This window comes from Atractosteus spatula, chromosome 7 (assembly GCF_055471065.1).
Source record: "Atractosteus spatula isolate fAtrSpa1 chromosome 7, fAtrSpa1.hap1, whole genome shotgun sequence".
NCBI classification, from domain to species: Eukaryota; Metazoa; Chordata; class Actinopteri; order Semionotiformes; family Lepisosteidae; genus Atractosteus; species Atractosteus spatula.
The window spans coordinates 35372071-35398501 of NC_142712.1; the positions used below are offsets into that span (position 1 = coordinate 35372071).

Here is a 26431-nt window from a genome sequence, read left to right on the forward strand (position 1 = left end):
CAGTGCAGAGAATGAGTTGTTTTTTGTTCTAGTCCCAGTCTAAACTCAATAGAGCTTTTTATGTAATCATATAGTCAACAATGCCTAATGCTAAAACACAGACAATTGAGGATAGTGGGTACTTTTTGCACACCTTCAAAGAGAAGATCTCGTAGACAAAATCTCATTTATTCAAATGGAAGGATACATGGATTTAACATAATGTAAATTGGATTCTGTTTTACTTCCCTTTTACAGTCTATTTTACCCCTTCAAATACATTGTCTATGTCAATGTAAGCACAGAAATCTGTCTTCAATAATTTAGTATTACGAAAGATTTAGATTAACATCTTTCTTTAAGAAAACCTTGCTTAAGATCACTTTATTAGCCATATACAATTTCTTGTATTAGGAATTTGTCTTTTCCCAACTAGCTCTCCAAGAGGCACACAGGCACACAAACAGGGAGAGAGAAGCTTGGGGTCAGGGCGTAGGGTCAGCCATTTATACGGCGCCCCTGGAGCAGCTTGGGTTAAGGGCCTTGCTTAGGGGCCCAACGGAGTAGTATTCCTCTGCCGGCAGGCGGGGGGATATGACCCAGCAACCTTCCAATGACAGGTGCAGATCCTTAGCCACAGAGCCACCACTCCGCCCCTGGGTTAGAAGTTTAGGGTTAGAATTCTATGCTAACAATTCTGCAGTGACTAAAGAATTTAGGTTTTTGTATTCTTATCATAAATCGTTTTGAGTGATGTCACATATTTCATTACTATCTCTGCAGGATCTATAAAATTTACATAAACAAATAAAGATGGTGTTGATAATAGAGGTTAAATAGTCCTCACAGCAGCTTGAGAACAAGAAATTGCTAAGAGTTAATAAAATGTCATGGCTAAGAAATAATTAAGCTTAAAATCTTAAAATCCAAGTGTTTATTAAGCACACAGACATATTTACAAGCTAGTATCTACATACTATTATATATATATACTGTAAAGATTCAGAACTTAAAACACCATATCAGGCCTTTACACACTGAAGTAGTAGCAGTGACACAATTACTCAGAAATGTACTGGAATCGTTACAATGAATTAACTTCTTGCACTTGTGTCAAAAAAGTTTTGAAAAGGCCACACACACAAATGGAGAACCATTTCATCCACTAGTGAAATGCAGAGCTCATCTGTGTGATGTGCAGCAAACTTTCTGGAGCCAGCAGATCCTCTTAACAGCAGGTCAGTTGGAGAAGTGTGAAATTGCTTCACCCAAAGAATTAAATGAAACTTTTGGGAGGCCAGATTGTGCAAGCCCAGAGTGGAATTTACTTTTATGAAAAATGCCATGGGATCTTTAAAGACCATGCAGTTTGGACCTAGGTTTTGACATCTCGTGTATCACCTGTCACCTTACTGGGGTGTTCATTTTGAAATTCTGCTCTGGCGCCAACAACATGGTCTCTCATTCCCATACTGACCAGGTCCTTAGCTTCTGAGATCTGAGCAGTGTCCAAGGTGGTAATGTCTTGTTTAATAATAATAATAATTGCTTACACTTATATGGTGGTTTTCTGGACACTCCACTCAAAGCGCTTTACAGATAATGGGGACTCCCCTCCACCACCACCCATGTGCAGCATCCACCTGGATGATGCGACGGCAGCCATAGTGCGCCAGAACGCTCACCACACATCAGCTATCAGTGGGGAGGAGAGCAGTGTAATGAAGCCAATTCATAGATGGGGATTATTAGGAGGTCATGATTGGTAAAGGCCAATGGGAAATTTGGTCAGGACACCGGGGTTACACCCCTACTCTTTTTGAGAAACACCCTGGGATTTTTAATGACCACAGAGAGTCAGGACCTCGGTTTTATGTCTCATCCGAAGTTTACAGTATAGTTCAGTTTACAGTCATTTACGGTATAGTGTCCCCGCAGGGTGAGCGCCCTCTGCTGGCCCCACTAACGCCTCTTCCAGCAACAACCTTAGTTTTTCCTTAGAGGTCTCCCATCCAGGTACTGACCATCCAGGTACTGACCAGGCTCACACCTGCTTAGCTTCAGTGGGCTGCCAATTGCTGCAGGGTGACATGGCTGCTGTGTACAAATAAGAGAAATAAGAGAAAGGTAAAACTAGGTTCATAAAATAAATAATCCTCTCCAGGTGATGCTGCACTCTAAATTGATACTAAAAGAAAACAATTTTTGGCCAATATACAGTGGTGTGAAAAAGTGTTTGCCCCCTTCCTGATTTCTTATTTTTTTGCATGTTTGTCACACTGAAATGTTTCAGATCATCAAACAAATTGAAATATTAGACAAAGATAACACAAGTAAACACAAAATGCAGTTTTTAAATGAAGGTTTTTATTATTAAGGGAAAAAAAAATCCAAACCTACATGGCCCTGTGTGAAAAAGTGATTGCCCCCTAAACCTAATAACTGGTTGGGCCACCCTTAGCAGCAACAACTGCAATCAAGCGTTTGCGATAACTGGCAATTAGTCTTTTACAGCGCTGTGGAGGAATTTCGGCCCACTCATCTTTGCAGAATTGTTGTAATTCAGCCACATTGAAGGGTTTTCGAGCCTTAACCGCTTTTTTAAGGTCATGCCACAACATCTCAATCGGATTCAGGTCAGGACTTTGACTAGGCCACTCCAAAGTCTTCATTTTGTTTTTCTTAAGCCATTCAGAGGTGGACTTGCTGGTGTGTTTTGGATCATTGTCCTGCTGCAGTACCCAAGCGCGCTTCAGCTTGAGGTCACGAACAGATGGCCGGACATTCTCCTTCAGGATTTTTTGGTAGACAGCAGAATTCATGGTTCCATTTACCACAGCAAGTCTTCCAGGTCCTGAAGCAGCAAAACAGCCCCAGACCATCACACTACCACCACCATATTTTACTGTTGGTATGATGTTCCTTTTCTGAAATGCTGTGTTACTTTTACGCCAGATGTAATGGGACACACACCTTCTAAAAAGTTCAACTTTTGTCTCGTCAGTCCACAGAGTATTTTCCCAAAAGTCTTGGGGATCACCAAGATGATTTCTGGCAAAACTGAGACGAGCCTTTATGTTCTTTTTGCTCAGCAGTGGTTTTCGTCTTGGAACTCTGCCTTGCAGGCCATTTTTGCCCAGTCTCTTTCCTATGGTGGAGTTATGAACACTGACCTTAACTGAGACAAGTGAAGCCTGCAGTTCTTTGGATGTTGTTGTGGGGTTTTTTCTGACCTCTTGGATGAGTCGTCGCTGCGCTCTTGTGGTAATTTTGGTCAGCCGGCCACTCCTGGGAAGGTTCACCACTGTTCCATGTTTTCGCCATTTGTGCCACTGTGGTTCGCTGGAGTCCCAAAGCTTTAGAAATGGCTTTATAACCTTTTCCAGACTGATAAATCTCAATTACTCTGTTTCTCATTTGTTCCTGAATTTCTGTGGATCGCAGCATGATTTCTAGCTTTTGAGGATCTTTTGGTCTACTTCACTTTGTCAGGCAGGTCCTATTTAAGTGATTTCTTGATTGAGAACAGGTGTGGCAGTAATCAGGCCTGGGTGTGGCTAGAGAAATTGAACTCAGCTTTCCAAAGATGTGATAAACCACAGTTGATTTATGTTTTAACAGGGGGGGGGCAATCACTTTTTCACACAGGGCCATTTAGGTTTGGATTTTTTTTTCCCTTAATAATAAAAACCTTCATTTAAAAACTGCATTTTGTGTTTACTTGTGTTATCTTTGTCTAATATTTCAATTTGTTTGATGATCTGAAACATTTCAGTGTGACAAACATGCAAAAAAATAAGAAATCAGGAAGGGTGCAAACACTTTTTCACACCACTGTACATCTAAATACAAGGGGGTGTAACTCATTTTGCCTGTCAGACTTAAAAAGGACGTTAAATATTTTCAAACATATTAAAAAGTTTGCTCCATTCCCTAAATTTAAGCAGATTTTTTTCAATGCCTAATACCTGATATTTTTTTTATCTTTTCAAAGAAGAATCCAATTTGAATATTGTTTGTGGTTCAAAGAACAAACACCCTTTTCCTCACACTCACTTTCTTCTTACCTCCTGCATATATAAATACACCACTGATTGTTTTAGCAAGCAGGTCAGCTCCTGAAAATTCCAGTTCCAAAGGTTGTTGAGCCAGGTTGTCTCCACTCAATTGACACTGCTATCTGGGCAGTTTAACATCTGTACAAACACACTAAAAAGAGAGATTCTTCCCATCCATCCATTCTCAATAGAGAAGAGGCAGAGCAGCTGCAGGGCAATAAAATAAACAGTGCAATTACCCAATATCCAACAATATTATACATTTCTAAATATAAACCATGTTTTAGAATGCTGTTTTCAATGCATTCTGAAACATCCACAGTGCATATTTTTACTTCCCAATATTGTAACAGTCAAAGTAAGCAAAATAAGTATCACATTAAAAGTGAAACAGGGTTTGGGAAGGATAAAACTGCAAGCAGAAAGGTTTTCATAGTTTTTCAGAGGGCATCAGGTTTGCTTTTAGACAGGTAGTCTTCAAATTGACAGAAACTAATGAGCTAACTCACACCTGTTAAATAACCTGAATTTCCTATTGTAAACAATGCAAAGCCTGGAAATCCTCAGAACAAGACAAGGTCTACCAACGATGTCTTTCATTAAAAAGTCACATCTCTGCATCTGACAACAGACAGGTCTTTAGAGAACGAAAGCTTTGAGCCATTGTACATAAGGTCATCTTTAATCCTGGCTGGTTTAAGCTGGAGATCAGATGTGTGATCAAAAGGTAAATGCAACCCAAGCAGGTTGCATTCCATCTATAAAAAATGAAACAGGTAAAAATTACTTCCTTTTAGAGCAAGCTCATACTCCGGATATATTCTTTATATCTCTTTATTCTCAACATCAATAGTTCTGGATTTTAAATTTTAGTCTTCACTGGGTTTGCTTTGAGTTAGCTTTTTTTAAGAATAGTATTTTGCACCCGTGAAACATTGCTAGCTTTTGGAGTCGGTCATGTCTCATGTGTGCTCATTACTTTCATAATACACAGACTACTCCATGAATTCTAAAAAAAGGACAAAATTCAGTTTTTAGGCAAATCAATTTTTTTTGCAATTCTGTTTAAGATCCACCATGGCCTCTGAAAGCAATATATTTGGTCTCTAAGATTCATGCATATTATTTACTATATTATTATAGTTTTTGTGAATCTGAAGCTTGTTTGCACAAAATAAACAGTACAAAGTTACAGAATTGTTTTTTTAACAAAGACAGAAATTTAGTCTCTAAAATTAGGCACCTGATTTCCTGTGGTTTGCTTTCAGTTTTTTTTCCTTCAGTGTGGGTTTTAACAAGTTAAATTAATATTTATATTCTCATTTTAAATTTTAGTTTTGCATAGTGAAGCTTATGTGCATTAGTTAAGGAACTAAATGTCCAAACAAATCATTTTCATTTGGAAATAATACACAACAAGCACATGCCCTTATTTCCTATAATAAGAATACAATTACTGTATTGTAGAAATGAATGTGGGTATAGTGTAATCACATACATATTATAAAGAAGAAAGGACCACTGCAAAATTAAAATTAAATGAAGCAAAATTGTAAAGCAAAGGTGCACGATTCTCCAGAATGTGGTTTGTAAATTCATTACTGTGTGTCAGGAACATGAATGAAGCTTGAAAAATTACCGCAAAGGAAGAACAGAAAATTGTGCTGCCTTTTCACAAACTATAGAATTTTGTAATTTGTATGTGGTAGTTGTCAGTATTCTCGGTTGATCTCAAGGGATTCACGCTCTGTACATTTTCTTGGAAATGCATTAATAATAAGAAGAAAAGAGGCTGGCAACATTTTTTTTTATCCAAGGATATCACAGTCTCCACTGAGTTTAAAGAATTACCATGTTTTCCCCAAGAGGACTCGTTACTTTTCAAATAGATTATATGTCTGTTTTTCCTTTTTTTCCATGTGAAACTGTAATTACATTTAAACACATTTGCAAGTCAAACACTTGCAGTGCGCATTGATATTGCCGGGGTGAGTGTTTGGGAAGGCTGAGCTGGCTAATGGCTTACTTCACATTTTTTTAGCTCCTGCCAGGTTTAAGAAGCTCAAACACCATTTTAACTCATTCAGGCACCAGCCACCCTCAACATATTCTCCTGCATACGAGCTGGGGTGTGTATAATGACATAAGCAGAATGATTCCAAGTCTGAACGAAATATCATACGCATGGTTTAAAGAAACCAAATCTTTTTAGAGGAGATTAAGAGGGGACTTGATACAAGAATTCAAGATCCTGAAGTTATTGACATAGTCAACACAATGAAATACAATGTTTTCACCGTTGTGAATCTACATGTGAAAACAGCTGAAAGTTATGAGGAAATATGCTAAAGACTGAGACAACAAAGCACTTATAAGCATAGTCTTGGGTGTCGGGAACAAAACATCAATTTCTTCTGTGCTCACTTTACCTGAAAGAGGTGAAGTTTCTGTAGCCTTGCCAGTAAATAATAATAATAATAATAATAATTGCTTACACTTATATAGATCTTTTCTGGACACTCCACTCAAAGTGCTTTACAGGTGATGGGGACTCCCCTCCACCACCACCAATGTGCAGCATCCACCTGGATGTTGCGACGGCAGCCATAGTGCGCCAGAACGCTCACCACACATCAGCTATCAGTGGGGAGGAGAGCAGTATAATGAAGCCAATTCATAGATGGGGATTATTAGGAGGCCATGATTGGTAAGGGCTAATGGGAAATTTGGCCAGGACGCCGGGGTTACACCCCTACTCTTTTCCAGAAATGCCCTGGGATTTTTAATGACCACAGAGAGTCAGGACCTCGGTTTTTACATCTCATCCGAAGGACGGCGCCTGTTTACAGTATAGTGTCCCCCTCACTATACTGGGGCATTAGGACCCACATGGACCATAAGGTGAGCGCCCCCTGCTGGCCCCACTAACACTTCTTCCAGCAGCAACCTTAGTTTTTCCCAGGAGGTCTTCAGTGTGTTGCCCATTGTGAGTTGCAGAGTGATATGGCTGCTGGCCAATGGGAGAACACAATTTTGGTGCAGTTTCTTTTTGTCTGTATCTTCTCGATCTTTCCCAATTCTGTTTTCTTAAAGAGTGTGTGGTACCTTATTTATACTGCATTGGAGATCACTGTTTTACTGTACTGTCCACAGAACAATTATCATAATGATCACCCAAGAAAGGTTTTGATTATTGTGTAAATATTACTGACATTGCCTTGCCATCTGGACTCTAGCCTTTGTGACTGTTTCAATTGACATGATAAGATAAGGCACAGCTGTGGGGCTTCAGTTATCCTGACCAAACACTCCAGAAAATGCCCATTGTCTTACCTTAAAGATAAGAGATGCTGTAGTTGCTCTCTTGATACCCCATTATCACATGCAACCGTGGATGTGTTTTTTTCATCCTGAATGAAATATTTCTTCTTGCTCTTTGAAGACATTGACCTCATTGACCACATGATAAATACAGTTTGTTTCCTTCTGTATTGTTACTTTTAAGGTATTACTTTAAGGATGTTTAAAATATGATATAATGTCAAAATGATGACAGAAATGTCAAGTCTTATGTAGAATATTTTATGGAAACTACACATTACTCATAATGCCATTCTGACAACTCATATCATCTGCCACACACTATCTCAAAAGTAAGTAAAAAAATGTTGGGAAAAAACGTTGTTGATGGTTAATGAGTTCAAAACACTTTTAATTATTTCTAAGGCCTCTTCATTATGAAAACATCCCAATGGCTCACTCACTTAAACTTTTATAGGAGAGCTGTATTTATCAGGCCTTGGTCTGCAGACTGAATTAAAAATACATTTAAATGTTTTAGACTCATGTTCCTGAGCTGAGCTACTAAAATAATGTCTAATTTCATATTCAGAGTTTTGAGATTATGTGACCACATATCTCACTGAAATACCATTAAGAAAGGATGAATTGGTGGAAATATTAAAATTGTTTAAGCTGATTAAATAAAATAATTCAGCACTTTAAAAAATGTAAGGCAAGATCTGCCTTTTTAGTGTCTTATTACAAATGAACTGACCTCATCAGTTACCAATCATAGCTGTGCAGACTACAGCCTGCCTAATAAGGAGTATCCTTATCCGTTTCTGGGTTTGTAGTGTTCCTGCAGGTATTATTTTATTTATATCTCTTAATTATGAATTCTGTTTACATCTACTGAGCTTGTATCTCATTGTGTTTACTTATAAAACTTTAATTCAGTACAAGCACCCACTGAAAGCTTTTGCAATTCAGTGCATTTTTGTCAGTTTTGTAAGAGAGTAATAAAGTACTGTCAGTGTACTGTGTACAGTGTACTGAGTGTACTGTCAATGTAGTGGACTGATTCTCACAAGTTGAATGAAGATAATTGCCCACTGACAGGTTGACAGCTGGGGCAGAAATTAGGAAGCAATTAAGTAGACTAAACCAAGATCAGGAAACGTGACTGTCTCCCCCTCCAGCCCTTTCTAAACCTTTTGAATAATAATAATGTAATAATAAGAGTCAGCAGTCAGTTACGTATTTATAACTACCTTTTCTGGGATAAGCTCTTTGGCACCCACTGGCCCTTGCAATTACACCCCTTAGGTTTGTGAACTGTCATGCATATCATAAGTGTCATTTTTCAAAAATGGTATGATTTTTAATTATCAGCAATACAAGTTGTGAAGAAACGGGCAAGTAAAACGGGAATACAGAGATTGTTTTAGTTGAATAGATCAGAAGTCATCACTTTGGCCCTAGGGTGTATTACCAGTGAGTGTGTGTCCATGCAGAACCTGAGCTGCAGTATTGCTAACATAAGGCCAGACTAGCACTTTCTGAATCTGTTGTCTCCTCTCAGCTCTGATGTCCTGCATTGTTTTTCTTCAAATGGATCCATATATTCCATATATTCCTTCAGAAAGGTGATCTGGAACACAGCATATTGATGCCTTTGCTAATTGGTACATATGCTTTATAGGGACATGCACAAATGACATAACGTGTCACGACGTGTTTTAGCATCATTTACAGTATAGCGACACTGAAACAAATGTTACGACCTTTTATGCACACTATATGTTATTTGAGCATGTCCTTATAAAGCATTATGGCTGTGATTAGAACATCTTGTGTAGCAGTTAGAAAGGGATTATGAAACCATTGTACCGCAACATTCAAATAACACATTATCATTAAATGTAATTATTGGCAAGTAATAGTAAAGCCATTTGACTTAATGCACTTTTATGTCTTCTAGTCATGTTTTTTTCCTTAGTTGGCTGTGACAACTTTGTCGATTCCTTCCAGGATCTTAATATCTGGTTCAAATCTCCACAGACCTTTAAATCTCTAGGCTAAAGAGATTAAATTCTCTTATCCCTTCTATAGGTTATATGTTGTTGAATTTAGCCTAGTCTGGAATTTCTTCACCAAAATTGATTTAGAATGCCTTTTTACAGCATTTTTCTGAATTTGAAAATCCTGTATCAAATCCCCACAATGTCCTGTCAACCCCAGCCCAATATTGTTGCAAAAGAAGAGGAAGGGTATAATGAAGAGCCAATTTTGAAGGGGTAACAAAGTAAATGGCCTCTTACAAGCAAAATTATGTTGTGGGGAGCATCACAGTGAGGGAATAAAAGGTGAATCCACTTTCACATTGGGGATCAGATTTTGATTTATATTTTGTGAAGCAGGTTTACAGTTTGCTCCTTACCTTTTCTGTATTAAAAGAGCCCTGGTAATAGAAACAGCAGTTTAGAAGCAGTGATTGCTCTACGGTTGCTTGCGAGAATTTTAAATATGTTTCTCTTTCTGCATCACATGCAATGAGAACAAATGACCAGACTGTGACAGTTTGGTAACTCTGGAGACAAATACAGTATATACTTCATATATACAGTACATTTCCAGCATGTTCTGTGTCTTGCCTTTTTTGTCACTTGTTTATTAGTTTAATTAAAACAATTTTCTGCTTCTCTCTCTTTCTCTCATATGTCCCTCTTGTACCTTCATGTCTGTCTGTGCAACCCCTCCCCTCCATCCCTCCCCACCCCACAGACTTGTCGTTTGGCCTCCTTGCTGTCGTAGTCATAGTGTGTGGCCTGGCCCTGTTGGGAGTCTTTGTTTTTGTCTTTTGGAAGCTGTGCTGGGTGCCCTGGCGGGACAAGGCTGTGTCGTCCGGCGCTGCTGTTCTGGCCCCCACCTACCCCTCCGGCGGAGGAGGAAACTGTCACAAAGGGAAAATGGCCACGGAAAAGCTGAAGGACTCAGGTGCCATGAACTTCCTGGAGGCGGCAGTGAAGATCAGTCACACTTCGCCAGACATTCCCGCCGAAGTCCAGCTCTCCATGAGAGACCACTTCCTGCGGCGAACTCGCATGCAGCGCCAGACCACTGAGCCAGCCTCTTCCACCAGGTCAGGAACCACCCGACACTCTTACTAACCTTGTTCTCACAGTATGGAAGACAGCTCTTCCTTTCTGAGATCTTGTAGAGGCAAAATGTAAGAGGTTAAACTATAGTAGAAAAAAGTAAAGAAATGTGATTTTCAACAATATTCACAAACATTTAAAATTCCAAACAACTGAAACTTCATTAAACTTCATTAATGCATGCATCTATGATTAAAAAAAAAAACAGGAAAGGATTCTCTATTTTTTTACAGTAGGTTCTCAACTCAGAACCTTGAGTAGAGAATTGCCAAGTGGCAGAGTGGCCAAGTTTATATCTTTAAACTTCACAGACACATTTTTCACACACAGAGCCTTTTGGTTTTTTATGAAGACAGGTCCGTAGGTGTACAGTACTATGTTTAGGAATCTTTTATTAGAGCAGTTATATTATTATATTTTATTTTCCCCCAAATAAAATAAAATTAAAAACATACAAATGTGCACCAATTTATAATTACCTAATTTTGCTAGCATTATGGAGGTTTTCAGACCTTGTTGTTTGTGTGTGTGGTTGCAAGTGCCTGTTTCTGTTCTGGTATCAGTCATTTTCATGATGAAAGTTCACTGGCATCTATTCTGGTCCTGACCATCTAGAGACAAATATCAGCCTGGTCTTGTTCCTGTCTCATCTGTAAACTTAAGTTGTGTTTAATCTCTCATTTGTCTCTCATTTGTCCTGGAGGAATTGCCCAAGATCCCTAAGAGATGAGAGAACTAATTGTTGTCAACAGTTAGCATTGTTCTCTCTTTTTTTTACTTTGTTGTTCTGCATTTGCTCTGTATAAACCTTGGTAATGTTTTAAACCTTGGTAATGATAATAGTCTTTGTGTTACTTATTAGCTTTTACTATTGTGCATGAACAGAGGTAATCTGTTTGCTTCTTTAATTATACACATACACATTGTTTAATAGAGGATTATGATATTGTATGTGATTACTTTGGGGGGCTTTAAAACAAGAAAGATACTCAGGACACCAGAATAACCTGTATTTCATCACTGAATGTGATGATTCCAGATGTTGATTTTTTATGTGAAGAAAAAAGATATAAAAACATAAAATATGCTATTTGCCACCACACTTGTGCACTAATAGATCTAGGGGAATTGTTTATAATTGTTGACAACCACTGGAAAAATCTGATTATTCACTTTCCTAGTTGCCTCCAACTGGAACTGATTCTTCTAAAACAGTGCCAAGCAAAGTGCCAATAACAAATCCCTTCCTTTTTTGTTGGAAAAGGGCCTTATGATCCCTTTGCAATCTCAACAGACAGCAACTTTTTTAGAACCCTTGAAGTTCAGGATTTGGAGACAAAGCAACTCTGGAGGAATATCAATGTTCAAATCTTGTTTATTTATTTTCTCAGTTTTTGTCACGGTGTTGTCAATGCATTGCTTTTGCAAAAGGTCCCTTAGCATCGTTTATCTTTCTCTAATTGGCTGCGCACAAATATTTAAAACAAACACAGAAGATGTTTTTTCAATGGCTAAGTGTCCCTGTTGATAGCCTAATCATCCATCATCCAGTGATTATAGTTTGTTGTTGAAGTCAGCTGTAAAATCTGTTGGTTTTTAACTATATTCAAAGTTGAAAAATGTACTTTTCTGTAACACTGCACATCATTAGACAGAAAGTCATGGTGTAACTAACCTAGATCATGCAGATAAACATGCCAAAAAGGAAAAACTGTACGTGTATATTATTCTTTGATTTAGCTGTTTTTGTGTGATGTTGATATTTGTCTGTCAACTTATTTGCCCCTTTTATTTGCTGAACAACAGGCAATCTCAATCTTTGAGAACTGACATAGTGTACTGTGGTCTAAGACAAAAAGTGCAACTCGGCTCTCACCACCCTGAACGCCAGGTGGGCATGCAATAATAACATCATTACTGGCAGCTTCTTAATAGAAGCAGCTATATCAGATGCTCACAGGGATGTCTCCACGTTCATCCCAGAACCTTGCCAACAGTAGTTCAGCTAAGGCACAACTTTCTCCTCAAAAAGAGAAATCTTTCATAACCGTACATTTACACTCGTCTTTAAAATGAAAAATACTTACAGTCTGATCTCCTGCCGGTGTTCTATGTCATCCTGAGATATTGAGTGTAAAGCCAGTGATAACTGCAGAGAAGACATTCCCTGCACTATCACAATGTGCCACCCAATGTGGGGCTGCATTCTAAAAGGGCTGTGGCAAACAAAATCGCTATGCTTGAAGATCCAAGCCCTCAGCCTACCTGTCACCACTCAACAGGAGGCTAATGGATTACAGTGTCAAGCCCAGGATACTCTTTAGACTCAGCTCTCAATATTCTAAGAGGTAGCATAGACCTGTTACCTGCAGGAGCAGGTTGGAGTTATCCAAGATCTGTGTCACCAGATGGTGGACAAAATAGCATATAAAGAATCTCTGGAATCAGCCACCTCACCTCAGATCCAAGTCCAGCCTGCTCATGTTTTGCAGAAGATGACTCTGCAAGAGAATGTGGAAGCATACCTGAGGGCTTTGCCTCCCATAAAGTAACTCGGCCGAATGCTTCAACTTGGATCCTGGCCTCTGGGCGAGTATTGTGGCTCCCTTCTTCTGCGGTGAAGCATGGAAGGCATACTATGACCTTGACAGCACCACAGAATCAGACTATAAGCTTCTAAAAGCTGAAATTCTCACCCATGAAGGAGTCACTACCTGAGTCAGGGCATAGGGCTTTCAGGAGTGGTGCTATGATCCATGTATCATCACTCACTCCCAGATGTTTGATATGACCTACCTAGCCCAGAAGTGGCTGGAGACAGAACACTGAACCAAACAGTCGAATGATTAGTCCTCGACACCTGTCTCCGACATTTACCCCCTGAAATGTAACGGACTGTCGGACAGATGGATCCCCAAATAGGAAACGGTTTCATGGCAACCTTAGAGTGACATCCTTCAGCAGCCATCAGTGGCAGGAATTCAAAGGGGGCATCTTCCCTGTGTTGAGGACTAAGCACTAATGGGTGCAAAGCGGAGATTAGAAGCAGCTGGGGTCTCCATTTTCAGCCAACCCCAAGAATGGTTGTTTCATTCCGAGAGATGAACTATGGAAGAACCACAAAAGTGCAACAAGGTGTTACATCATCCACAACTCCTCAAAGCTTTGCAAAGAGGACCAAGCTCAATTCCACTCATGCTTGGGAGAGACTTTCTTTTCCTCTCACAGGGTACGGAAATTCGGAATAAACCCTTGAGGAAAGAGGAAACGGGGAGAATCTCCAGAGGATAAATAGAGAACATCCTACCATGACACACCAAGCATGACAGAAAAGTCTGGAAAATCTAAAAGGTAATCTGTGAATTTGGAAAATGAGGAGGAAAGGGGGTAGCTACTCAAATAGACTCTAATCCTAAACATTTTCTCCTACCATATCTACACATAGGTCAAAAACTATAAAGACTCGAGATTTTCATGCCAATCTACTTGTCGCCTGGGAAATGGGGATAGTGATGGGGCATTTGCAGCCTGACCAATTGGAGAACCCTACCTTAGTCCATGCTAGACAGCCCGAACCAGAAGATACTCCTGGTTCCACTGAAACACCAACAGGTCATACTACAAGTTGTCCTCTTGCATTTATTTGCGAGACATCTAGGGCTAGACAAAATACACGACCAAGTCTTAAAAAAGTTCTTCTGGCCTGGGGTATACGCAGAGGTTGGGTTTTACTGTCTCAGCTGTCCTGACTGTCAGCTTAGCTCTCCGAAAACCCCTGTTGTGCACTCCACTACAGCCACTACCTATAATAGAGGAGCCCTTTTCATGCATTGTTGTGGATTTCCTAGGACTGCTACCCAAAATGTTGAGAGGGCATGAACACATATTTCTAAATGTACATTATGCCTAGTGATACCAGAAAGCAATACACCTTCACAGGCTCAGTCCGGAGATTCTTACAGACCAGGGGACAACATTCAAGTCGCCCCTCATGCAGGACATAGATTCACATTTTTAAGGATGTCAGTATACTACTCCCATACCAACAGCCTGGTGGAATACTTCAGTCAAACCCTGAAGCAAATGTTGAAGAAGGTGGCTCAAAATGATAGAAAAGACTAGGACAACTCCTACCCCTTCTGATGTTTGCTGTCAGGGAAGTGCCCCAAGTCTTGACAGTTTTCTCCTCATTCGCATTACTTTATGGGAGGCAACCCCATGGATCCTGGATGTGAATCAAGATGTCTGGGAAAGCCAAAGTCTCACTTCAGCTAATATTCTAGATAACATGACTAAAAGCTAAAACAGCATGTGGAGGAGCACTTTAAGAAAGCGCAGGAAAGACAGTGAGGGTACGGCCATACCACGTCCCCAAAACTAAACGTAAGGAGGTCTGTCAGGGGGTACAGAAAATGGTAGATCTGCACATTGTCAAAGAGAGTAAAGGCCTCTTGTCCAGACCTCTTGATCTTGTCCCCCAACCTGACAGAAACTCATGTTTCTGCAACAACTTCAGGAATCTGAAAGACAAGTCACGGTTTGATGCCTACCACATACCCTGGGTAGATGAACTTCAGGAGAGGACATGGAAGGTGAAGTACCTGCCCTGCCTGGATTTAACCAAAGGCTATTGGCAGATAGCACAGGCTGCAAATGCCAAGCCCAAGACATTTTTTTGACTCCCTTAGATCTATAGAACTTTTCAAGATGTTATCTTTAGGCCTCCACTGAGCTCCAGCCACCTTCCAGAGTCTGATGGACCGATTATTGAGAATGCACGTCTCTTAAGCTTCAGCCCACTTCAACGACCTACTGATTTTCTGCAAAGACTGGGACTGTCACCTGGAACACTGTCAGTCTGTACTCAGCTCTCTAGCAAAAGAAGGCTTGCATATAAACCCAACAAAAAGCCAGTTTGGATTTTCCTTGACCCACTATCTGGGTTACATGGTGGGGGTGGACAGAGTTGTCCTCAGGTCAACTAGGTAAAAGCCATCTGTGACTGGCCAGTACCCAGGATATAAACTCAGGTGAGGTCCTTCTTGGGCCTGGTTGGTTATTACTGCAGGTTCATCCCTCTGTTCACGGACTGGGCAGCCCTGCTTTCTGAGGTAATGCTGTACTCGGCCTGAAGATGATGTGCTGGACTCCAGAGTCCATTCACTGACTTAAAGGTGGCACTTTATGAGGATCAAGTGCTCAGGGTACCAGATTCTGGGAGGCTATTCTTTCTCCAGATGGATGCCTCTAAGAGGGAACTTGGTTCGGTACCATCCCAGGTGTTTAACGGTGTTGAGCATCCTGTCCTGTATCTCAGTTGCAAGCTCCTTCTGAGGGAAGGAAACTATGTGGTCATGGAGAAAGAGTGTCTTGCAGTGAAGTGGGCCATTGAGACTAATTGCTCAGTATGGAATTTACCTTGTTGAAAGACCATACACTGCTTACCTGGATGAAGGCCAACAAGGAAAATAACACCTGGTTGACTCACTGGTTCCTAACTCTTCAGCGCTACAGGTTTGGGGTGAAAATCCAAACTGGTCTGGCACAGAGGAATGCCGATGCCCTCTCCAGAGTCCACTGTCAAGCTGCTCAAAGACAACTTGTTTGAGTTCGGGGAGAAAGGATATGTGACATAGCAGAGATCCATCCAAAACTCCACCAGTCACCGCTAGAGGGCCCACAAAGACAGACAATGCGGCTAACCTCCCTGACAGCCAGACGGGCATGCAATAAAAACATCATTGCCAGCAGCTGCTCCTCTTAAAAGGAGCAGCTATGTCAGATGCCTTCACAATTGTTGTGGAACCTCACTGACAGCAGTTCAGTTAAGGCACAACTTTCTCCTCATAGAGAGAAAACTTTCATAGCCGAGCATTTACACTTATTGTTAAAATTAAAAATACTTACACAGTGATACCCCGCAGGTGTTCTATATTGAGATATAATGATAATAATAAACTTTATTTTTTATGTAGCGCCTTTAAAGGTGGCTTCTCAAAGCGCTTTACAGGATGAGAACAACAATAAATAAGAAGAATACACAAGATAAAACACAATTACTATATATAGAGGAGACCGTGGATGGTGGTGCTAAGAAAAGCAAAGGGTTGAAGAATGGAACCAGTTAAGTAAAGGCTTTTCTGAAGAAGAGGGTTTTGAGTCTGGATTTGAAGGAGTTTAGAGAAGGTGACTCTCTGATATCCTTGGGGAGAGAGTTCCTGCGCTTGGGGGCAAAACAGGAGAAGGCCCTGTCACCTGTAGGCATCCTCTCACGAGGCACCAATAAATGTAGGGGTTTTGTGCATTTACTGGGACAATTATTAACTGTAGCAGTAAGTCACAAAATGATTCTTTGATGGCTGTTAGAAAACCGACCTTGCGGGATAACAGCAACGCACACACACGGATACTAATACACGAGAATACATTTATGAATACATAAAATGTGCAGAAACATAACAGATCTTATCAGTGAGGGTTAGCAGAATACAAAAGGTATATATTAAATCACAAAGAGTTACAAACCAAGAGGGACATACATTCAGTATACCATTCTTTTAGACCATTTCGTAAATGAACTTGGATTACAACTTCTACACTAGATACTCAAAAGCAAGTACATCACTCATAGGAATTAAATTGATATCAACTGGCGTTGAGGTAACAATTGAATTCTCGAGCTGTAATGCAGAATGTTGAATACTCATCCAATCTGTGTGGATTCAGATCTCCTGCAGACACAAAGGAAAAGTGGCAGGTTGTTGCTGTGTCCAATCGGCGTTCTCTGGCCCGGTGCCAGGCAGTGCTGGTTCGGCGTGAGAGAAGTGGGAGAGATTCCTGCTGCGACGCTGGTAGTGGGCTCTCTGAAGACCGGCTGTTAGTTCTGGCTTTACTAGCAGAGTTTCTGCACATGAGAAAACTGACTGTGGGTCACACTCTTTACACAGGAAGAAGATTGGTTCGTTCCTGATGTAGCGCTAGTTCTGAATACTGATATTCAGCTGTCCACAGTTCTGACCGTAGATCACTTGTTGATCAGGCTTGCTGCTGGGCTAACCTCTGGTGGATCCTTTGGTTACGCGCTGGCAACCTCCGTTCCGGAGGAGCTCTGTGCTGCCTGTTTTACCTGGAGGAACTATGGTCGTTCATTGGTTGAAAGTTTCGTGGGCATTCGAGACCCATGTGGGGTTACCCTGCCCTACAAGTTCCTGACTGGCTGAGGATGAGTAACAATGCACTCTGACCTTAGGGTTGTAAACAACTTGGGATGAGACTCTCCCTTGGAATCTCCCAGAAAGTAAGGCGCCAGAGATGACCATTTATTAGGGTGGCTGAAGAATCTCAGCATTGGGAGTTGTTCCTTATCGGGACACTCTATCAGCTAGAAAAACACCTTAACTGTGAACCAAATGGAATGGCCTCTCTGTATCCAGCACCACTGAGATGAAGGAGAGAGGGACTTGCAAGGGAGCAGCAAACTTAATTCCTGTATTTTTAATAAGCCTTGCCACTACACACCCATACAATGCAGACGGGCCTGGGGGACAGTAAGGAGAGCAGAATTAGAAGAGCGAAGGTTGCGAGGTGGGGAGTAGGGCGATAATAGTTCAGACAGGTACTGAGGTGCCAAGTCATGCAGAGCCTTATAGGTGAGCATGAGCATTTTAAAGTCTACACGGAATTTGACCGGAAGCCAGTGCAAGGACTCCAGGATAGGAGTAATGTGAGCACTTGCACTAGACCTGGTCAGGATTCTGGCTGCTGAATTTTGGACATACTGCAGTTTTTTCAGAGTAGATTTAGATATCCCAGCAAGTAGAGCATTACAGTAGTCAATTCGAGAGAACACAAGTGTGTTGATCAGCTTTTCAGCCACAGTTAGTGATAGCATAGGGCGTAGTCTAGCAATATTTCTGAGGTGAAAAAAAGATGTTTTGACAGTATGCTGCACATGTGGGTCGAATGTTAAGCCAGAATCGAATATAACCCCAAGGTTTTTCAATTTTGATTGAATATTGAGTGTAAAGGAGGTTATAAGCTCAGAGAAGATGTTCCCGGCACTATCACAGAACATACAATAAATAGATGGAGAAATATAAGCCCGTTTGTATGATCTCAAAGAGAAGTCGGGTTGTTACTTAATTTTGTATGTTTAGTATTCGTTAACTGCTGAACATCCACAGAACCTTATCACTCATAACTACAACTAATTCAGAACATTATTATCAGTAAATCTTTTTTGGGTTCAAGTCTGTACCTGTAATGCTATCTGTATGGAGTTTGTCTGTTCTCCCCATGTTCGCATGGGTTTCCTTTGGGTGCTCTCCTCCCACAGTCCAAAGACATACTGGCAGGTTAAATGGGTTTTGGGAAAATTGGCCCATGTGTGAGTGACTGTGTATTTGTCTGTGTGTGCCCTGCAATGGATTAGTGCCCCATCCAATGTGTACACTACCTTGCACCCATTGCTTGGCAGGATAGGCTCCAGCACTCCCACAACCCTTTATTGGAAGAAGTAATGTGAAAATGAATGGATTTGGCAGAACATATAACAGTTTGCAGGTTTCTAATAAATGTGCACTGGGGCTCCAGGCTGGCTGTCATGTCCTCATCTTACAAGAAAGTCATTTTTATAGGAACAGCATGAGGATATGTTTTGTCCTGCTGGAATGTTGTCATATAAGGTTGAACCCACGGGAAGGGCTGTGAGTGAATTCCCAAGACTTGATCAGTGTAGCACCTTACAGTCGGGTTACCATCAACTGCTATAAGCACACTTCTGTGGTGACTAGACACTCCTGTCCAGGCTATCAAACTTGAATGATGATCAATTAATCTTGGAGAGGTTTCATGACTCATGGTCTCACAGATCAGGCTATTTTTGTGCTTATGAGTTTACTCAGACATGCAAGACATTACGTAATAATCAGTTGAGAAAGTGGTAAGTGCATTTACAGAGGCTTTGAATTTGACTTTGATGAACTATTAATGTTTTATTATCCAAAAAACTGCCTAGATCTTTATGGTATATTGTAATGCTAATGTATTGAACAGAATTCACTAGCACTCAGGGGAGAAAACACTCCATCAGCTTCTGTGTTATGTTTCACATTAATGATTTTTTGCTGTCAGATTTCATTCCTTCAAACCCCTTTCACATATTGAACTTTAAATATCAAGATTAGTATAGACAGAGAAAAGGTACAATAGGATGCCATTATTACCAGAAAATATAAGAGTGTACTGTATGCTTTCTCTTTTGTCTACCAAGATAATTTTGTATAATGTTAGATGTGCAAGCCTTATTGTAACTATTTTCACAATATGGTAATATATTTACAGTACTGGATATTTCTGGATGTACAACTTCAACAGGTTATTAAATAAATATCAAGTATCTCACTTACTCACTTACCTACCACAGATAGAATTAACAAATATTACTACAGAATTAATTCCAAAATTGGCCTAATGCTTTTAGTTCTCAGGGTAGCTCTTATGTTAAAGGATTCTTTGATGTTATTAATTTCAGTTAAAAGACTAGTTAAATCAATTACCAAGGTAAAACTGCCAATTGGTTTTGTCTGTATTCAGCTGAAACTCATGATATGAATATGGCCAACTCTCACAACCATGTAATTTTTAAAAAGCAAAATGAAAATAATGAACACAGAACTGTGCACGACTATTCATATTTTGCAGAATTCAGTGGCATTGTCTTTTCACTGTATTAGCAGAGCAGTTAGCTACACCTGGTACTTTTTCTTGTTTTTTTTAACATACTGTACATAAATCTTTTTTTATTCTACATTGGTACTGTGGGTTAAATCATTAAACAATTAAATATAATTTTACCACATAACAATATTACGTTTTGGTCAATGTAGAGAAAAAAGGACCTGACCTAACTCTGTAAAGGTCAAAAAAGAGCCAACAGAATCACCCCTGGAGTGGAAGAAACAGGATAAAATCCAAAGACTTAAAAGAACTCATCCTCTGCAGCCTGTAACAGAGAAGACTGTACTGAGATTGACTTTGGTATTTAAAATTCTGAAAAGAAATTAATATCTACTTCAACCTTGACAGAGAAACTAAGCCTGCAGGACAAAAATGAAACTTAAGGACAAATGGCTTTCGGACAGAAAATAAGGGAGAAATTGTTATAAAGTGTTGTAAAAATACCTAATCTTTTTTGAAAACTTGATTTACTGGGATCCTTTGCAAAATAATTTGAGGATTGTCTCAGACCAGAAATCCAACAACAAAGACTTGAAATCTCTCCTTTCTTTGTAATCATTCTTGTCTTCTCACAAGAATGATGTATTAACTATCCTGGTGTTTCCTCAATTCAATATATAATTAAATATAAAAGTCAGAAATGCAAGACTTTTTTGGAAATAAAAAAACTGTTTTTCAAAACTGTACAAATCTAATGGAAGAAGGGAGTTTCTACAACATACTTTACTATAAAAATGTTTAATAGGGTAATGTAATAATGTACAGGTAAGAATACGACCATATTACCTGTGAGTACATTACACGAGCAAGTGCAGACTACAAAATAAATTGAAGTTTGTGTGTTAGACTTCGAAGCAAAAAGACTGTACAAGTAAAAGCAACCACAACCAGTTAGGTGCAGAATTACATACAGTAACGGGGATTGTACTCTGATCTGTAGTATGTTGTTTCTATGTGCACTGCAGTCAATGTTTCTAGCAGTTTATATACAGTAGGTTGGCATGTGGAGGCAGTTGACAAGATCTCTGGATGTAGTTTTAATACAGTAGGTACGTTTGTTACAAAGCTGGCCAGTGACACGACAATTTTAACTGTTTAATTTTTAATGGTTCCACCATTGGGGTGAATGGAGAATACAGATACAGGATGCAGGGAGGTATACTGTAGTGGGTAGCTCGTTAGAACTGGTAACTGGCAGGTTGTGGGTTTGAGTCCCTGCTGCAGATACTGTTGTATCCTTGAACTACAAACTTTACCCCTGTTGCTCCAGTCTGTCCAGCTTCATAAACAGGGACTAGCATTGCCTGGGGATGATCCCATCGATAGACTGGCTTCCAATCCTGGGTGGGTCTTGTGTTCTGTAGTTCTCTTATCACTATGGAAACAAGGATGAGCCGTGGCCTCATGAGAAGCTGTGTCTCTGCTATGCACGTTACCTTTACTTATACGAAGCAGGAGAGCAAAAGGAGCTTACAAGTTGGCAGTCAGCATGACAAGAGGATATGTAGAAAGATACCAGGGGTCAGTGGTGTAGGAAAGAAGTCAAAACAGGAGACTTTAATGGGAAAAAAGGCAGAAGTGTTGATTTAGAGATGTGTGGAAAAGAATATATGACTTGAACAGCAAAAAAAAATCATTTTATTTTTGCTGCAAGGGTGATAAATATTTCCTCTAATTTTCTTGGTTGTTTTTTTTATTATTTTCCAGAAGGCTGTGGAATTTGTACAGATTAGAAAAAGCAACAGTTCACACGCTAATCTTTCATATCTTCGTCGGAGTAGGATGTTCTCTACTCTCTGTGAAATACTATTTATCCACAGCTATGCATTATCTCAGACTCTGCTGAATTTAACCATTAATCTTTCATGATTCACTATCTATAAAAATGCTTAGAAATCTAGTCAGATCATACCATATGTTCAGCATTGTCCTAGAAATATTATGCACATGAAAGACCATTCAGCTGATCTTGCTTGTTTGGTTGCTAGTGTATTTTTAATCTACAGCAATACTCACTAAGCAGTAGTGATGGTTCTTTGTGAATACGATTCCAGAATAGAGTTTGGCAGTGTTGTCACATGCACCCAAAACCCTCTGTGTAGAGAAGAGTTTATTTTTCACATTTAATTTCCATTCCTGTTATCTTCTCCTGGTTTCCATTGTGACTATAAGGTAGGGGTCTGGGCTGACATTGTCTATCCCTTTCAGGAGTTTGAATTTCTCAATCAAATCTCCACCAGGGGTGTGTGTGGACAACAGTTAATAATCATTGCTGAAAGGTAAAGACACAGGATTGTCCTAAATTAAATGTTGATTTAAATAATTACAATGGCAAAGTATTTTTAATCCAAAAGTTTTTAAAAATGTCCTACATATTCTAAAGTTTTGCTTCATTTGTCATACATATAGAATAATAAATTAATTGCAAGTGATCTGACTTTAGTTTATATTGATAAAGAAATCAGTTCATAACTAAATCTCCTGAGAAACTGAGCCAGTCAAAATTTTGAAAACAAACTGGGGTGGGTCCTGTAGACCAAATGTTACAGGTTGGAATGGCTGAATCAGTAGCTGACCATTGTTAGGGTCTCAGCACAGCTGGCAAAGAGCCACTGAGGCTGGGTGGGTTTGTGTTGGCCAGAGAGTCCTCAGACTGCATGCAAGAGCGATCCCTTGGATCAGCCATGAATTCATGGTCTTGAGGTGCTGTTGGTGAGAGTTGCACAGTTCTGCCAGCAGATAGAAGATCAGCAAGTTTTCACTGTGGAACTCGCTCTGTAATAATAAACACATGATTTGGAGGGTGAATGTTTCTAAGGAAAGCCTACACTATCTTCCTCCATCCTTCTGTGGTGGTTCAAGGTTTTTTTGGATGTGGAGGTGAGGGCACAGCTGGGGTATATTAATAAACGTGGAGTAACAGTTAGGTCTTTGGACTTTGGTCAGGGTTTAAATCCTCAGAATTGCTCTGTTATTGTATTCCTGAGCAAGGCACTATACTTCGATTATAAGGACCTTGTTTCAATAAATTGCTTAACTACATACTGTAAATTAGTAAAAAAAAAAGCTGCTTTGGATAAAAGTGTCAGCCACATAATTAATTCTAAAATGAAAAATAATGGGTCTGTCACTGTACACACAAAGTACAGATGTCTACATATTTTCATTATTTTTACATCAATAATAATTAGAAGCAAGTGAAGTTACAAGGTAACTTGGGGGTTGGGGGGTGCTGTATTGTGATAGCAGCAATAAACTAGGATGCACTCTAGGGTTTTTTATATTAGAAGATACAGTATCTACCTGGAATGGATTTCTTTTCTGTAGATGGGTAGGTGGTCTACCTGAGTAAAAGGGCAGTGATTCTTCCAAAGGATTCCATTACTAATTTAACGTGACATGGTGAACATTGCATAATGAAGATGAATCAAAGAGATGGATTCAAACTTTTGTTATTAAATGGCAGATACAGAAGTAAAATTATGACATGTTTGTATAAAATGTGACAGATCTATGACTTCATAACTTGTCCTACACATTGAATATGTGATATGATGTCTTTCCGCATATTTTTTTTAAATTTGATCCATAAAACATCTGATAATCATTTAAAAGACACAATTTAATTGTAAACATAAATTTGATATTGTGTCTGCTATTGAACAGTACACTAAATGCAGATATGCCTCTTTTAATTTTTAATAGTTCCCACTACAGAAAAGTATAAACAAATCTTTGTAAACTATTTTTTCTGTAATATTTCAATACATGGATCTGAAATTCCTATGTAATGAGCTACTCAAACGCATTGAAATATTTAGTGCATTGCATAAGTTTCAGTTTGTAAATTGTGTCCTTAAACAGACTGCAGTGCTGTGATTGGCTGCTAAGGATGTTTCTTGTTCTCTGTCTAGGCACAATTCATTTAAGAGGCATCTCCCAAGACAGATGCATGTATCAAGCCTGGACCTTGGCACAGACCTTCTGCATGTCGATGAACAGCCAACAAGTATAGGACGCATCAAACCAGAGCTTTACAAGCAGAAGTCTGTGGAGGCCGAGGACTCTTCCAAGAACAGTGCTAAGACATGTGGCAAGATCAACTTTTCCCTCATGTATGACTACGAGAACGAGTCCCTTGTTGTGAACATCCTCAAAGCCTTTGACCTTCCTGCTAAGGATCTCTGTGGCAGTTCGGACCCCTACGTCAAGATTTACTTGCTTCCCGACCGCAAGCGCAAATTCCAGACCCGAGTCCACCGCAAGACCCTCAACCCAACGTTTGACGAGTCCTTCCAGTTCCCGGTACCATACGAGGAGCTGAGCTGCCGGAAGCTTCACCTGAGTGTCTTTGATTTCGACCGCTTCTCTCGCCACGACATGATCGGGGAAGTAATACTGGAGAACCTCTTTGAGGCATCAGACCTTTCAAGAGAGACATCGATCTGGAAAGACATCCAGTATGCCACGACGGTAAGGTGACCCTGTGATTCTGCTTGCTTGTTTTTCTGCTCAGCCGATTTGGTAGAAATTGTGTTAACTGCATTCTCTTTGTCTATTTGAACCAAAATGTTCAGTGGTAGTTGAAAGGAAAAAGGCAATATTGTCACCTAGAAAATGTACATAAGAAAGGTTGCAAGCAAGATTTAGCCCATCTAGCCTCTCTTGCCAGGGTCTTCAACAGCATTACTGAATAGCTGATTCCATACTCCCATAAGCCTTTGTGTAAAGAAGTGCCCATGGTTCATGTTACACTCTGATTCTGAAGAAGTGCACTGGGTTGACTTTGTTGGTGCCTTTGAGCATTTTAAATACTTGAAACAGGTCCTCTCATTGTCTGCTCTGTCCATGGCTTAAGTAATGCAGTTCTTTTAGCCTATCAATGCAGAGGATGAATGTGTTTTAAATTCAGGAAGAATCTGGTTGTATCTCTTCTGGACTGATTTCATACAAGCAATTTTTATAATATGATTGTTACAAAACTGCAACAGTATTATAAATGTGGTCTTAGTTCTGCATTGAACAATTTTAACTTAACATCCCCTGATTTAAATTCTAAGCTTTCAACTATATATCATAAAATTCTTCTTGCTTTTATTTTTTCCCCACATTCTTTTGAAGATGTAAATGATATGTCATCATGAACACCTCTTCAAGATCAGCATTCCCTACTTTGTGTTTTTAGCTAAAGTTTTTACTTGCTGCATGAAATCCACAAGTGAATTTGCTTGACATTATTGATTTTTCTTCTTTAAGACATTCAGGCAAAATCTTTAAACTCTGCTAAGTAAGCATCTTCAAGGTGTCAGCATATGTTTGATTCTTAATCAGCTTTTCAGCAACAAGAGGTATTTCTAAGGAAGAGAATTTTATCTTTTTTTTTCTGTCTGCCAAAAGAAGCAGCCCATAATAAAGTAAGTTGCTGGGGTACAATGTGTCAAGATGTTGTATATAGTGATGCCTAAAGATAAGATCACTTTTTCTTGTATTAGGAATTTGTCTTTTCACATACCCCAACTTGCTCTCCATGAGACACACAGACAGGGAGAGAAGCTTGGGGTCAGAGCACAGGGTCAGCCATTTATATGGTGCCCCTGGAGCAGTTGGGGTTAAGGGCCTTGCTCAGGGGCCTAACGGAGTAGGATTCCTCTACCAGTTGCGGGAACCTTTCAGCCACAGGCGGAGCCACAAAGCCACCACAGGAACAGTAGACATGTTACACACCTGTTTAAAAATGATCATTTTGATTGTTTTGCATTAGGAATTAATGCAGGTTACAGCATCCAAGAAGAACTCATTTTGTAGCTCAGCTTTGGCGGCAGCCTTATTGTGAAATCCTGCAAAGACTGCGTTCTTGCATTGCTGGTGTGGGATTCTGAAAAGCATATCATTTAAATATGTTTAAATATGAATGAAACTCAGGCAGAATAGACCATTTTGTTTTTTAGTTACTCAGGAACAAAGGGTTGGAAAATGGAGGACTGAGATAGAAAATTAATTCTCTGGAATTGTACATGTGTTAAATATTATGGTAATAAATTCATAGCATCATACCATTTAGTTCACAAAAAAGGCAACAAAATATCCCTTGCTTCCTGTATACAATGATTCCTCTGACCTTTGCTGCAGTCTGTTATTTGCTTCACTTTACATTCCTATTATTACTGTAATGTAATTTTGTTCCTTCTTGCCCTTTGGCAAGGAACATACAATCAT

The 26431-nt window shown here is 39.7% G+C and overlaps 1 protein-coding gene across 1 annotated transcript in view; it reads left to right on the top strand.

Moving 5' to 3' along the window:
- Positions 1 to 26431, top strand: part of LOC148830850 (synaptotagmin-6-like) — a 105111-nt gene that overhangs the window by 61319 nt on the left and 17361 nt on the right. The window contains exons 2-3 of the mRNA XM_088921920.1: positions 10104 to 10461; positions 24130 to 24688. Coding sequence (XP_088778046.1) covers positions 10104 to 10461; positions 24130 to 24688 — 917 coding nt within the window. The remainder of the gene's footprint in view (positions 1 to 10103; positions 10462 to 24129; positions 24689 to 26431) is intronic.